Source organism: Pimephales promelas, chromosome 20 (genome assembly GCF_988280905.1).
Source record: "Pimephales promelas chromosome 20, fPimPro1.hap1.1, whole genome shotgun sequence".
In the NCBI taxonomy this organism is placed as follows: domain Eukaryota; kingdom Metazoa; phylum Chordata; class Actinopteri; order Cypriniformes; family Leuciscidae; genus Pimephales; species Pimephales promelas.
The window spans coordinates 22,684,041-22,700,211 of record NC_142788.1 but is presented as its reverse complement, the minus strand read 5'-3'; the positions used below and the strand labels follow the sequence as shown (position 1 = coordinate 22,700,211).

Here is a 16,171-nt window from a genome sequence, read left to right as displayed (position 1 = left end):
TTGTTGAGTATCCTCATTAGAACAGTATATATAACAAGTATATATAACCTAAAAACTTGTTGCATCGCACATTGCTGTTATGTAATGTTGGAGTATCCTTGTGGTAATTCAAATGAATGTCTTTGTTTTGACAGAGTGGGCCAGGCAGACGCAGAAAGACGTCAGGATATCGTTCTGAGCGGAGCGCACATCAAGGAGGAGCACTGTATCTTCCGCAGTGAGAGGAACCCCAGCGGAAATGGTAGGTGTTCACTTGCATCTTTTGATCCATTTATCTGTTTTCATTTCAAATTGCCAACAATAAAACACTTTTACATCGGACATGATCAGCTCAGTGCAAATTAACTTTTGTCAAAGATTATTTCCTCTCCTGTATATCCGATTAACTTTGTTAATTACACTTACTCAATGAAAACCTGAAATTGCTGCTGGAGGTAGTGTATTGTCTTCTGTCTCTACAGTAATTGTCACTTTGGAGCCATGTGAGGGATCTGAAACATATGTGAACGGAAAACGTGTGAATTCTGCTGTCCAGCTGCGCTCAGGTGAGCCACTGACAGTTGTCTGCACAGTACTGTTCTTAAGCTCTGGTTTAATCTGATTGTTTGTAGGCATATGAAAACTAACGTGATAAAAACAAATTATTTGTTAATGTGCGAGTTTATTAGCCACTGTAAGTAAATAACTAGAATAATAACAAAATGCAGTGAAAACGTTGAAACTAGTGTTTATGATTACGATACGAATACTGAAACTGTGATACTGAAAGCCCTTGCAATGTGTACATACTTGCTCATTCCTCAGGTAACCGCATTATCATGGGAAAGAACCACGTTTTCCGGTTTAACCACCCTGAGCAGGCCCGCGCTGAGCGCGAGAAGACCCCGACAGCGGAGACCCCTGTAGAGCCAGTGGACTGGACCTTTGCCCAAAGAGAACTGCTGGAGAAACAGGGTATCGACATGAAGCAAGAGATGGAGAAGAGGTATGTAAGAAATAATAATCATGGGATATTATTAAAGATAACTCCAAGGTTAATACAAGAGTTATATTGGTTATATGAAATAATTTTGACTCAACCCTTCAGGCACTTAGTAAGTAGTAGCAAATACTATACATTCTCTCTAGTTTCTAGTTAACACATTTATGGTAACACATTCTGAGTGTTTATTGCCTTGCCCTTGTACTTCCATTGTAAGTGCCTTACTGTCGAAAAAATTCCTTAGAGGGATTCCAGCTTATGCATAGTTTAGGGTTGGATCTAGCCAACCAAAGCCGGGGGCCACCCAGCAGCTAGAAAAGACAAAATCTACATTTTGTGAAGTTTAAGCTCTTGGCATGGAATGTGAGCACATAGGAATTGAATTATCGTAAGAAGGATTTTTAGGATTATGTTGCGGAAAGCAAATGCACTGAGCGTAAGAAAGAGCAGCTTTTTGATGCAGTGGTCTTGCACTGTATTATATCAGGCTTACAGAAATGGAGATCCTGTACAAAAAAGAGAAGGAGGAAGCGGACCAGCTACTTGAGCAACAGAGACTGGTAAGGCTGAATCTCTTGTTTCTTCTGTTGTTTATCAGAGGACCCTTACTTTTATTCCAATTAGACCTTTATTTTCCTTCCAAATTTTGTCAGGACCTTTCTTTAGATTGTGGGGAGAGATATGCTATTTGATGAACCGAGTAAAACGGTCCCCTACTTTTCTACTTGCTCTGCTGAAGTCCAAACAGCACTAATTCTGCACTCTTAGCTCTGACAACTTGAGACTTTTGTGTGTATGTGTGTGAGAGAGAAACACTTTTCCCAGTGCATGGCTGAACCTCTTTGCATGGTAACTGAATTCACTCTGTCTGGATTGAGATAGCAGATGGCCCATTGCTGATATGGACTGATTTACATATTCAGTTTGATACAGCAAGAATTTCTTATTCAAAAATTCACTTCTCTCTCTTAGATTTGAGATTTAACTTTGAGGCATCAACAGAAGAATACTAATTTGGTTTTTAATTAGTAGTATTTTATTAGTTTAATTGGTATGAATTCCATAATTGTTATGTAAGAAATTGGTTTGCCATGCACCAGTTAAAGACCCCATGACATCAATGAGAAAATAAATGATTTGTCAAATTTCCTTGCCATCATCAAACTATGCTTTTTAAGCCTTTTCATGGGGTATTTAAGTTAAATTGGTGTAATACAAAAGTCCCTTTCGTTGGTTTATTCTAAATGCTGCTTTTGCATGTTTTTTTGTGTAGCATGTTTAACAGATTAATTTACGGGGTACTTAGTACCTCATTTAGTATTTGTTTGCTGGGCAGTGTTTTTTAGCTGTTCGAGCTTGAGTCAGCATTTGATTTATAGATTTAGTTTTGTCTGAATTTGTTGGTTTTCTCAATGCAATTGCTGATGTTTCCAATGCATTGTTGCCATAACCCAAGATTTCTGCTGTAGTTGATGAAGGCTAGTGACAATGTGGTTTCTCATTACATCTGTAGCCTTGAGTTCTACACGTCTGTGTCTGGCCAGACACAGAGGGCATGCTATAACACAGCTATCCATGTTGGGGGTCTTAATGATGACAAGCTCTCCAATGCTCTGATGGTCTCATCCATATAATTTTGTATACAGAATGACCGATATCCCACACTGCACTGATTTCACAATCACGATTACATGGTCGCCAGCTGCCTCCTCTGTTATTTGACTGTGATTTTTTTTTTTTTTTTTGTATTGTTTTTGTTCTACTTGACCTGGAAAATGAGAAACTGCATTTTCTCTCAACTAACCTCTTAACTGTAGTGGATGAAATCTATGCTTTTAACCTCCTCCGAGCCTGTCCTTTCTCTTTTTCCTCCTCTGTACTGACCCGTAATAAACACGCAAGAGTCTAACCAACCGCTAGAGCTAGAAAAACTCTAAAACCAAATCTTCTCTATGAAGGACTTCATATGAGGGAATGAAACAAAACTCATCTGCCTTTGCTGCATGCCACTGAAGCATGTTTGGGGTGCAACTATCAAGAGCTCTAATTGAAGAGGATTACATAAATTTTAACTTGACAAAAAGACAGAAACCAACGCAACAAAAAAAAAAAAAAAGCAGATCACAACATCTATTCCTTTTTGTTTACATTTTTCTCACAATCATGACAGTCATGCCTTGCATTTGATTTTTATATAGTGATATGCAATTTGGGAATAACTGTGACTTGAATTTGTATGTACATACCGTACATCTAAAAAATAACCGTGGCACACCATTCTTAGAAAGCTTGAGTCAAATGCATCTGTAAGTACTCAAAATGCCCTCTAAAATATTCATATCTGCAGGTGCTTTGACTTGCAGTTTAATGATGACTGAATGTGTTGGTTAGAAATCGTCAAGTAGCTTGATCATTTTTCTCAGCTTAATGAATTAAGTTGTAAATTTGCACCAATTTAGCTGTTCCCCCTTTGCATATCACAACACTGTCCATTCTTTACAGAAAACATTCCTTTTATTTTCGATACCCCATTTTAATTTTCCCATTTTGTTTTTCGCACTCTTTGGTTTGTTTCCTGTTTTGTTCTCTTAAGGATGGAGACTCTGATAGTGGTGATGACTCTGATAAGAGGTCATGCGAGGAGAGCTGGAGACTCATCACTTCTCTACGAGAGAAACTTCCTCCCAGCAAGCTCCAAACCATAGTCAAAAAGTGTGGCTTACCCAGCAGCGGTAAAAGACGGGAGCCTATCAAAATGTACCAGATCCCTCAGCATCGTCGTCTTACAAAGGACTCCAAATGGGTCACCATCTCTGATCTGAAGATTCAGGCAGTCAAAGAAATTTGCTATGAGGTGGCACTGAATGATTTCCGTCACACCCGTCAAGAGATCGAGGCTCTAGCTATAGTAAAAATGAAGGAGCTTTGTGCCACCTACAACAAGAAAGACCCGAATGAACGAGATTCTTGGAGAGCAGTAGCTCGAGATGTTTGGGACACTGTAGGGGTTGGGGACGAACGAATTGAAGATGTCATAACCAATGGACGAGGCGTGACTGACATGGATGACCTAAAGGTGCACATTGACAAACTCGAAGACATCTTGCAAGAGGTAAAAAAGCAGAACAACATGAAGGATGAAGAGATTCAAGCTCTCCGGAATAAGATGTTGAAGATGGAGCAAGTCATCCCACTGATTTCCAATGAGTCACCGGAGAAAACCACTCGCAGTGGACCCATGAGGGCCCGCAGTTCCAGCGAGGGTAAAGCTCCAGAGGAGAGGCCCAACTGTGAACAGTCAGACGAGCAGGTGTCTAGGATGACGGATGATGAATCTTCATTTCGACGTGGGCGTATGAGGTGGATGCGACAGGAGCAGGTACGCCTCAAGAACCTCCAGCAACAGGAGATTTCCAGGCAGCTCCGACGGCAAAATGGACCCCACCGCTTCATCCCACCTGAAGACCGCAAGCTGCGCTTCCCCTTCAAGAGTAACCCCAAGCATCGCAACTCCTGGACACCTGGCACTCATATCATTATAACAGATGAACAGGTTATTGAGATGAAAGTACCCAAAGAAGTGGTCCAGGAAGAGGACGACTCTGAGGAGGTCGCAGGGCCCAGAGAGCAAGTGGGACCAACCATCCAGACGTATCCCACTCTTCCCAGTCCCATGGGTCAACGTAGAAGCAAAGATCTAGAGCAGGGCCTCAGTCACAGACATAATCAAAGCCACAAACTCCATGAACGAGGCCGTAGTAACTCCTTCAACAGCAGCCAGCGAGCCTCGGACTCTACGGAGGCCCTCAATTCTGGCAACAGGAAGCCTCCTCACCCCCAAATGGCCTTTTACCAGCCACGCTACAACCAAAACCAGCATAATTATCCGCAACATCAGCATCCACAGTTCTATCATTACAATACTGATGCCAGCAACAACTACCCGCAGTACCCACCCAATCAGCAGCCGAGCCACCACAACAATTTTTGCACCCCACCCCGTATGCGTAGGCAAATGTCCGCCCCCAATTTGAAGGGCGGTCGAGAAACCACAGTGTGATGTTGGAAGCAAGGGCATAGGTTCATGTACAGAACTAGTTGACACTACAAATCACACATCACAGACTCATCAAAGCATTGGACAGCTTGTCCCTAAACTGTTTTATGGCACTTGTTTTAAAGAATTTAAGGTTATTGTCATTTGTGGATCCAAATTGCAATGTTTCCCTGGAGAAAACCACATGAACGCAACGCTTGCATCAACAATTTGATCCCCCATCTATGTTAACTATGCACATTGGTTGAAAGTCTAGCAATAAGAGTGCTGGTTAAAAGTGTCCAAGTCACAAAAAGATCTCAGAACAATGTTACTGAGCCTTGATTATTTCAAAAAAAGAAGAAAAAAAAATGCTTGTTTTATTAAAGTATTGGAAACGATGAGTTTTAGGAGAGTCACCCTTTAGTTCTTGGCTTTAGTATTAACTTTTTTAAACTTTAGTATATTTTGGAGATTCATGTTTTTGAGAAGTACTTTAACACTGATTTGCCTCAGTTTACCTCTGTTTTGCTGCTGGTGACAGTCTGAATAGATCTTAGCATTGAACACACAACCACTACACTGCAACATTTCATACTGTCCAATGAGAACCTTGAACCGTTACTTGAATTTTGAGTTTTTGAATTTACAATTCAGTCATATTTGTGCATTGAAGGTGCATAGATAACATGTTCAGTAAATGCTGGAAGGTTAATAGCCAACTTTTTAATCCTCTTGAATGTTTAGAAACCTCTTGGAGATGATGTTTTTACTGTTGCATATTATGTAAGTTGTTTTATTTCATGACGTTTCGGGTCCCTGGGTTGATATTCCCCATTAAATAGTTTAAATATGAAAGTTGGCAGCAAAGGCCTTTCTCTAGCTGCCTTATGCATGAGTTTAAGATCATGAAGGAGTGCTTTTAAAGTTTTTAAGTGCCTTATCTCACTGATGCATCATTAACAGGTTGCATTTATCTCTTTGTACTTGGCACCTGAAAGTAAGTACTGTAATAGCAATATATGAAAACCTGAATCATTTTTACTGAATTCCTATCTCTCTTATTGTGGAAGATATAGATGCTGCCCTGTACATTTGAGTAAAAAAAAAAACAGAAAAAAACTCTTATTTTATAAAATTTGGTTCTGCCGTATTTTGAGTATTGACCACTCTGCTCTAACTATCCACAGAGGTAATGTTTTTGTATAAGAGCGTGCTTTGCATCTATTGTTCCTCTAACTGTCTGCTGCACTCTGATCCTCAATAGGGGGGACTGTCTGTTCCCACGGGATAGAGTCAGTGTTCTAGAACACTCAGCCATTCTCCTCAATCTCAACATGATTAGAATCACATTCATTTTCGGGTGTTTGCTGTGTGGTAAGCGAGCCCACAAAAAGCATCAGTCATGCCATGGAAAGGACCTCTAACAGGACGGTTTCCATGGTTTCCAAGGCTCATTTTGAAACTAGTAGCATTACTTTAGCGACGGGAAACCATTAAAAAGCCAAATAAAATTAGCCGGACTTAATTTTACAGCTTATATATGTAATGTCACTGAACACTTCTCACTTTTATTAAATTTACCACTGATTTTTTTTTCTTTCTAACTAAATAGTAATTACTTTCACTTAGGGTTAATGTAGTTGTACACCCTTGCATGTAAGCCACTGTGATTTCCCTTGATATAATTATGCACTGGTGTGCCTCAGCACTCAAGTGCATCCCGTTACCAGCTGCATATTACCAAAGCACATGTTCTGAAATCCTCTAACCAGAGCAAAGAGTTTGCCAACTAGCTCAGAAGTCCATGCTTCAGCATTGCTTCATAAGAATGAAGGACTTCAATGCTTTTGTTGCCTGAATTACTGCCTTATTTCTATTGAAACCCCTTGGTTTTGGTATAGTAAGTAATGCATATTGTATAAAACACAACTGGTTTCTCAAATCGTGCAACTGGTTAACTCAAGAAGAAAGACTCTAGTTTAATGATGAATTGTGTCATTTTTGCTCTCTTTTGAGTGCTCTCTTTTGTTTGAGTATCAAGATACTGTGACATTGGGACAACCAATGTTGTCAGTTCGGGGTGGGGATATCCGTTTTGCTGGACAGATAGGGGGAGTGTTTGAAAGCCGTTATAATATATTTTTTTAAATCTGTATAGTGCAGCAGAAATGACACGATTCACCTTTCAGTGTAGTACAGCAATGACATTTTAAGTTGAAAATCTTCTATTTGAATGACTATCAAGACATGCCAATTCCAACAAATGTTATGCTTAACATTAATGTATGGTGTTGCCAGCTACTCTTAACCACCACAAGAGGAGCTAAGAAAAAGTATACATTCAAACGGACAATGTATTTGACCCTTTTTAAAGTTTTGTCACTTGTCGGTTCAGTGTTTATCTATATACAATGGGTAGTGCCTATAAATGGCCCTGTATTGGGATGGATGGGGGGATGGGGGGTGCAACATATGATCTTCAGTGCTCTAAGTATGATTTGTTGATGGTTTACTAATATTGCTATTACCTTGAACTGTGCTGAATATCAAGATTTCAAACAGTGACTGAAATAAAGCGAACAAGTTTGAAATTCAGTGACTGTTGCTCTGACCTAAATGCTTTCATCTAAACAAACATTATAGCATATGCTTTATATAGCAATCACATTTAGATGTGTATTTCTCATGATCATTTTATTATATTACAGCTCTTAGTCAGTCTTGGGTCTAAAGTAAAATATAAAATGAGTTTGACTTAATGTCCTGATCAATTATTTGATCCATCTGGTATAAGTAAATTTTAGGGCTGGGTATCAAGTTCGATACTTTTTAGGTACCTAATGAATTGCCTCGATACTATCGAATATCAAAACAGGTCTTGCCTTTCAATACCAAATTTCAATACCTAAGGGGTTAATCTCGTCAACGTCAGTGAGCCAATAAGCATGCAGCATGATTGGCGGTGGCAGAAAAGCACTAGTTTACGCGGTTGCCTTAAGAGACGTGGCTCATGGCTGTAGTGTGTAAGTGTCCCAGATCAGTGTTGCCAACTTAGCGCCTTTGTCACTATTTTTAGCGACTTTTCAGACCCCTTTAGCAGCATTTTTTTGCAAAAAGCAACTAGCGTCAATTTTAGCGACTTTTTGTGAATTGCTGGGAGGAGCACATGGCCGCTTTATATTTAAAGAATTTAGAAATGTTATTAAAACGGATTTGGTATCGAAAAACGTATAGTTCGGGAACCACTGTCGAAGTCAAAGCATCGGTATATATATATTTTTTTTTTACGATACCCAGCCCTAGTAAATTTTAATCAGTCAGAGTCCTGTGTCTAAAGTGAAATATACAAAGAGTTTGACTTAATCTCCTTATCAAGAATTTTATCCACCTGGTGTTAATAATTTTTCAGCTGTTTGAAAAATATTCTCATATGCTTAAATGTCAGGAAATGTTACATAATTTACATATAAACACATTTTAGTTGAAACCGCATATAAAATGCATGCCTTTACGGTACAGAGTCGGTTCTACAGTACCGGACACCTTTTTCATTTACTAATTAAATATATTATAAAAGTTATTTGCATTTCGGTAGTAAAATGTCTAGACATTAAAATAGCTTTCAGTTTTCAGTTACAACTGCATATATTAAGGCTTTTTCTACTTCAGCCACCTCACAGACGTTTTGCACATGGAAGCATCACTTATATTTTCAGAACATGCTATATCCATTTAAAAAAAATGGATGGGTCTTCTTTGTCTATTTCTGTGTGCAAAATTAGTGCTGTTTAGTTTAACTTCAGCTTAAGCCATTAAAAAAATAATTTAAGATGTTTTTTTTTAACTATTCCACTGTCATGAACAAGCCGAATGACACACAGTTGTTACCGTGTAAGTTTCATCTCTCCATGGTTCAGTAAGTGTCTGTAGTGCTGATAAGATCGTGTCTGCTGTCCTCTCTCTCATCATCGCATTTTCTCAAAGGTATATGAGAGTAAATTGCAAGAGCTGCAGAAACAGGTGGAGACCCGCTCATTGGCTGCGGAGACACCTGATGAGGAGGAAGAAGAGGAGGAAGAGGATGAAGGTATTGGAATTTGGCACTTTTAGTATTAGTGTTCAGCTACATTTATGACATAAAATGCACCCCATTTTCAAAAGATGTTAATCTGAGGTGAACCAGGACACTGTGTAAGTAGGATAAGTTCCTAGATCAATACCATTTGGATCACATTTCTGTCAGAGTCCTAGCTCTATCTATAACCTCAACCCAACCAAAACTACCTCTACAATCAGAGGAAAATACATGATAGGTTGATAAGCCCCTACACCCTTCCCAATCCTTATTGTCTGATGGATTGAATGTTGTTCCAGGAACAATAAGGATATCCTGCTTGGCAAAATCACAACCACCTGTATGTTTGTTCCTGTATTGCAGTGCCCTGGACCCAGCATGAGTACGAGCTGGCCCAGTGGGCTTTCAGGAAGTGGAGATACCACCAGTTCACCTCCCTCAGAGACCGGCTGTGGGGCAATGCTGTATACCTCAAAGAAGCCAATGCCATCAGTGTGGAGCTCAAGAAAAAGGTACAGCACATAGATAACAGGTGTCATGTGAAAATGTGTCAATCATTAAAGACTCTTGGCGTAGCAGCTAAAAGGTCTGTCTAAGGCAGTTTTTCTCAGCCAGGAGGTCTGATCACACTTCCGCAAGGTAAGATTTTTAGCTAAACGGTTAAATTAAGCTGAAATCATGTATTTGTTTATTTATTTAGAAACACTGGGTTGTTGCATGTGTATATATATATATATATATATATATATATAACTGCTTCCTGTGTGAATGGCCTCTAAAACAAACCAGACTAGCGTTACGGATACACATGACCTAAAACTGCTCATAAAAATTAGATTGTCATTGTGATGGCAGCTTACCAGTCTATTCTGCTATATTTACATATTTGCAGACAGATCTCTGTTGCTTTACTTATTACCCATGTGCCAGCGTTCAACAGTTGGCTCATTAATGCTAAAAAGAGCACACACTTAGAGTTTCATCCGTTCTTTTTTCTGTCACCTGCTCCACTTTTGTTTGTTTTTGTCTCTTTTTTTCAATTCCTAGATGTATAACCTCATAAAGACCCCTGCTGTGCGGAAACATTTCTTTTCTGGTTTATCATGCACTCTTTGTATTTATAGCTTCAGTGGGGACTGGGGTGATTTTTGATTTGTTTTACATTAGCAATTGTAAATCTTATGCTATTTTTTGCTTTGTTGCATTACTTCACAATGAGGTGTAAACCTTCAATCTTACCGTCATCAACTCACATCTTTCATCCTTGTTGATGACCTTTCTTCTATCTATTTGTAGGTCCAATTTCAGTTTGTCTTGCTCACGGACACCCTCTACTCTCCGCTGCCCCCGGAGCTGCTGCCTCCAGAACCGGAGAAAGAGCACGACAATAGGCCTTTCCCTCGAACTGTGGTGGCTGTGGAGGTTCAGGACTTGAAGAATGGAGCCACTCACTACTGGTCCCTGGAGAAACTCAAGTAAGCTTCAGGCTGCCAACCAGTCGTTCAGTTTTTGTGCAATTATAATGTGGAACCAATCCATTTAGAAATCCTAAAGATCTGTTTAATTTTAATACTTTACTTGAAAGAACTCTGTTTTCTTATCATGTGGCCAGTCACATGAACATATTGCATCATGACATCCAACATTATATGCTTAATGTCCTTTTTTAATAGTTCAACCAATTGATTTATTTTTATGTAGCTCATTTTAAGTTTAATTCTCAGAAACAAGTCTCTACTGAGCTAAATTCTCATTACTGTGCCAAGCATCAAATAAGAAGATCCCAAATTACTTTTGAGCCAATTCCCTCATGTCAAGATGACGATTCTGTTTGAGAAAAATATCACTAACTTTTCTCTTAGGTAGTCAAACAAAAACAAATTTTCTTTTTAGTTGACACTAGCACCTCTACATGTTGGCATTACGTAATGTTCTCATGTAAACCAATTACCAGTCAAAAAGGCTTTAATGTAGAAAGTGTAATATACTGTAGTTGATTTCAATTTTTAAAAAGTGAACACGATTCGCTAGCATGAGGTGTTGATTTGTCATGATCTTCCAGGCAGAGGCTGGACCAAATGCGAGAGATGTATGACCGTGCGGGCGAGATGGCCTCATCCAATCAGGGAGAGGATGGGGAGGGTGCTTTGACCGGCAGTGACCCGTTCTATGACCGCTTCCATTGGTTCAAGCTGGTTGGGAGGTATGCTAATCACTTAACCTTGTTCCTGTGACTTGAGATATGATTGAGCATGTTAACAGAGATCAATTCTTTGTAGGGGTGTAACGGATCTTAGTTGATCCGTGATCTGTACGGACTTGGCCCTACAGTTCGGCACGCATGTGATTTGCTTTGTTTGTTTGTTGTAGGCTTATACTGTTCTTCGTTACTGTACCTTCTTAATGTCTTTTTATTATGTGTAGTTTTGTTAGTTGTTCTTTTTATGTTGACTTTAATGTAGACTCAAATTCCTATGTACTTGTATTAGCTGTACTGGTACAAATGGCAAATAAAACTTCAACTCAACTCAAAGATTAATCTATATTTTAATTATAGCAAGGTTACTATTGTCACACACACCCCTACATTTTTTTTCCTGCTGATCTGAAAAATGATCCGATCCGTGATTCAAAAACCATATGATCCGAACCCTAAATCTTGTGATCCGTTGCACCCCTAATTCTTTGTATAATATGTCCTGCAAATGTGCCTACTGAAGGTTTTTTTCAAGTGCTGTGAAATTTAGTTGAATTCTTTACCAACCATTTACATTTTGTCTTAGTTAACGTGTGTGTGAGGGAATGTGTTTGTTTGTAAAGAGCTGTTGTCTTGGAAGAGGGAGCCCATAAATCATTTTACATCTTTTAGTCATTTACACTGTTAACTTTCTCTTCATATTTAAATCATCCTTTTTATTCAAAGTTAGTATTTTTTTGTTTGATTTGCATTACTTTCATAATCATTATGTGCTTGTTTTGTTTGCTGTGTGCTGGTGTAGTGTTTTATTTTCTAAATGTACTGTTTTCATCGCATTTATTATTATTGTTAAACATTAACAACACCTTCATTTCATGTAGATTGTTTTTTGTTGCTTTGTGCACATTATATACATTGTAGAATTTGTATCAAATTCATTTGTGATTGTTTCATTTTGCCATGTTTTATTTTCATAATAATTAAGATTAGAACAGTTTCTATGATCTCTTTCTAAGATTGAAATGCTTATTCATGCAATTAATTATTCATGTACCTGCAATGTCTATTGTTTTCTATTTCTTGTCTAAAGTCATGGCTCTTTAAATGTAGGTCATAAACTGTTGTTGTGCCTGCATCCTACCCACGCACCTTTTTTAGCTCACCTATTTTCCACGGCTGTGTGAACGAGCATCTGGCCGACCGCACGCCCTCTCCTACCTTCTCCACTAGTGATTCTGAGATTACCGAGCTGGCTGATGAGCGGCAGAGCGAGATGGAGGACTTTATGGATGATGAGGCTTTCGTGGATGACACCAGCTCAGATGCTGGGACCGAGGAGGGCTCTGACATCTTCAGTGATGGGCAGGACCCCTTCTATGACCGTTCCCCATGGTTCATCCTGGTGGGCAGGTTGGTGGTGACCACTGCTCAAAGGAAGCCTGACGAATGAGGGCTGGAGAGAAAGAATGAGTGACAGAGATGGAGAGAGTTGTGTGGCTCAGTGTGCAGCTGTTAATTGGGGTCCATGATCTAAAGATAATTTATATACATTGAAAATGAAATGATCTAGTCGTGGGAGAGAAACGGCTCACACGGCTTTGCCAGATACCTCCTCCAGTTCTCCACAGCCTAGATTTAACCTCCATCTGTCTGGTTTTGTTTAACATTAGCACACATTTGTTTGTTTTCATCCATTGTATTTATTTTAATCGGGCTGTCAATCGATTTAAATGTGTTAAAGTATTCAGTTTCTTTTTTAAGGCAAGAAAACTGATCAAAGTGCTTCAAAATGCACTGCTAATACAAGAAAAGAAACACAAATGTACGATAATTCAATAATACAGCCACTTTCCCAGCACGCACAGTTTCTTCCTGCTGCATTTGTTTTTTTCCTGGGGTTCACATTAACATTTTTATGAATGGTTGAGTGGTATGAATTTTACTTGCACTTAAATTTTACCCTACAAGAATGAAAATGAACAACATTGTTAAACATCCCGTCTGGGCTTATTAATAAATTATCCGTAAAGAATGTCTTTCTCCATTGACATTCAGTGTTCAAAAGTCACACATAAACTGTAAAATGTCATGTCAAATAAAATAAATGTGCTAATGGCTTTAAAAATAATTGGACATTAAAACACATTTTTTATTATTTACACCCTTTAACACTAACCTTTTGATTTACAGCCCTAATTTTTTCATCATTTTTGTAACTTATTTATTATGTGTGTATATATATATATATATATATATAGTTTATTGTTTTCATTTTTTAAATTTCATTTTTATCTGTATTCTTTTTTCCTTTAATTTTCAAATTCATTCAGTGTACTGATAAACTGTTCTATATCAGTCAGTTTTACGAGAGAGAAGGATAGAGGAGGATGGCAACATAGTCTGAATGGACGCAGAGGCGCAGATGGACCTGCGTCATCGTGACTTCACTGATGCGCTACAGTGATAGCTCTCCTCCATCTTGGCCTTGAGGCTGCCCACGGGGGGAGGAGGAGCTCTCTGACTGCAAACAGCTCCTGAAATTCAGACTATGTGTGCCACCTAGCCTCTGAAAATATCAAATATTCTGAAACATTCTCTCTTGCAATAAGCCAATGCCATATTTTTTTGTTTTATGTGACTGTACAACATAATAGATGAATTATTTGTTTACCCCTTTTTTCCTTTGGCATTTAATTTCAAGGCTGGAGGGTTTGTTTTCTGTGTTTGTTATTTAGTGTCATCTTAGTAAAAGTGTCTGACACATCATATCCATTATTCTCCAATGGTGTTAATCAGGGTAATGGAGATGAACCTGTGGCCCTGCAGTGAAAGGAAGTCACTGTGCGTAACACTGCTAAGCTGTGCATCTCCTGTACCCTCCATACTTATACGGCTTTATGGATGTTCTGAACGTGTGTGTGTGCATAAGACAGTCAGGCAACGACAGCTCTCTGGGCGGTACTATAATTGCTGTTCTTTTTCCTCCAGAGCCTTCGTGTACCTGAGTAACCTGCTGTACCCTGTTCCTCTGGTGCATCGTGTTGCTATAGTAACAGAGAAGGGAGATGTGCGAGGATTTCTGCGAGTGGGGGTCCAAGCTATCGCTGGTGAGCACCATATTAATGAATTAATTAAGATTCTGCTCAGATTTAACCAAGCATAGTTGATCAATCAGATGTGCTTTATAAACATTAATTTACTCGATTACGGTAAGTTTTTTTTTTTTTTAACTGTGTCTGACAATCTGTGACACGTGTGTCTTTGGTATTTGTGTTTTTGTAGCAGACGAAGAGGCTCCTGATTATGGATCCGGTGTGCGTCAGTCGGGGACTGCTAAAATTTCCTTTGACAATGAGTATTTTAAAAAGGTAAAATCCAGTCCTGCAGTTATGGTTCCCTGTTATTTTAACATGAGTGGATGCATACCAGAAAAAAAATCAATAATTTGTCTAAATATCTCCCCACAAATGTCAAATACCCATGCAGAGGACCCAATTGCGGGAAAGGAAGTCCCACCTTCCTAAAAGTGTCAGTCACTAGAATGTTCTAGAATGTAACGCTAACCCTATCCCAAGATGGTACAAATTAGTTTTTATTGAACTGAACAAGCAACATTTATATGATTTTATTGCTTATTTTGTGTTTTTGTGTATGTGTTTGCCAACTAAGGTGAACAAACAGCCAATTCAAGTAGATAGGAGCTGAATCTTCATTCCTAGAAGATTACCAAGTTACCAAGATGGCAACTGTAGATCCTAAGTTTTTTTAATGGGATACATACTGTATAATATTCACAGTTCATGTGTATATTATATTATATTTAGTGCTGTTAAAATGAATCGCATTATTTAACATGTTGACGTTGACAGCACTAATTATATTATGTAAGGGACAATTAACTCCAAGCCATTCAGTTTATTAGAAAATAAATCACACCTGAGGTGGTAATGCTGCCACGACGCCAAGCAGAGTTGCACCTCGGTTGTGTATTATTAATGGACCGGAGTCAATTATTCTGCTTACATACTATGGTTAGCACACCTCAAGACATGAGATGTTGTATTTCAAGGATATTGTCAGGTTGTTGTCCTTAAAACGCTCTTGTGTGTAGAACTAATCTCTTACACATCTCACCCCAAGCCTCCATCACTAATTCCAAAACATCCTTTTAGAGCTTGTAACGGTGGCTTGAGCCATTTGATAGAAGCAGACTAATCCTGCTATTGAAGGGGTGGTATAATGCCCTTTTCACAAGATGTAAAATAAACCTCTGATGTCCCCAGAGTGTGTATGTGAAGGTTTAGCTCAAATTACCCCACAGATATTTTTATATAGCATGTTAAAGTTGTCAATTCTTGAGGGTGAGCAAAAACGCACTGTGTTTGTGCCTGTCCCGGCACAGAGGGAGGAGCTTCAACAGCTTGTGTCCTTTTACCTCACGCAGACACTGAAAATCGCAAAAAAAAAAACCGAAAGAAGTGACTACATTTAGACAACATTTCTGAATGGTTAGTCGATGAATTTATGTAGTTTATGTGTAGTTATCTTTTAGTCATTGATTAGCATATTCTGTTTTGATAATCTATAAATCGTGTTCTGGGGGCGAGGTTTGTGTAAATTTTAGGGATGGTGATGTCACTAACCCGAGAGGAATGTAATGTAGTCTCTACCAGCCGTCTGTTGTAGTTCTTAAAAAGCCATTTCTTTAAAAGAAAATATTACATGCTATTATTATTACAAAAGCAACATTACATAACAACTAGAGTTAGAAAAGTGAAATCCTAATCAACCACATCCCTTTAATGCAGTTGTTAGAGAAAGAGAGAGAGAGAGAGAGATTAAGCGTGTGTGAATTACCTCCGTCTGCGTTTCTCAACA

The 16,171-nt window shown here is 38.8% G+C and overlaps 1 protein-coding gene across 5 annotated transcripts in view; it reads left to right on the top strand.

The window, feature by feature from the left end:
* Positions 1–16,171, top strand: part of kif1b (kinesin family member 1B) — a 67,908-nt gene that overhangs the window by 34,763 nt on the left and 16,974 nt on the right. For 4 of the 5 annotated variants that reach the window (XM_089124244.1, XM_089124243.1, XM_089124245.1 and 1 more), the window contains 11 exons: positions 135–241; positions 462–545; positions 805–985; positions 1,470–1,542; positions 9,006–9,108; positions 9,460–9,608; positions 10,393–10,571; positions 11,159–11,299; positions 12,452–12,703; positions 14,282–14,400; positions 14,576–14,661. In XM_089124244.1, coding sequence (XP_088980370.1) covers positions 135–241; positions 462–545; positions 805–985; positions 1,470–1,542; positions 9,006–9,108; positions 9,460–9,608; positions 10,393–10,571; positions 11,159–11,299; positions 12,452–12,703; positions 14,282–14,400; positions 14,576–14,661 — 1,474 coding nt within the window. The remainder of the gene's footprint in view (positions 1–134; positions 242–461; positions 546–804; positions 986–1,469; positions 1,543–9,005; positions 9,109–9,459; positions 9,609–10,392; positions 10,572–11,158; positions 11,300–12,451; positions 12,704–14,281; positions 14,401–14,575; positions 14,662–16,171) is intronic. The other variant, XM_089124247.1, reaches the window with a different exon arrangement.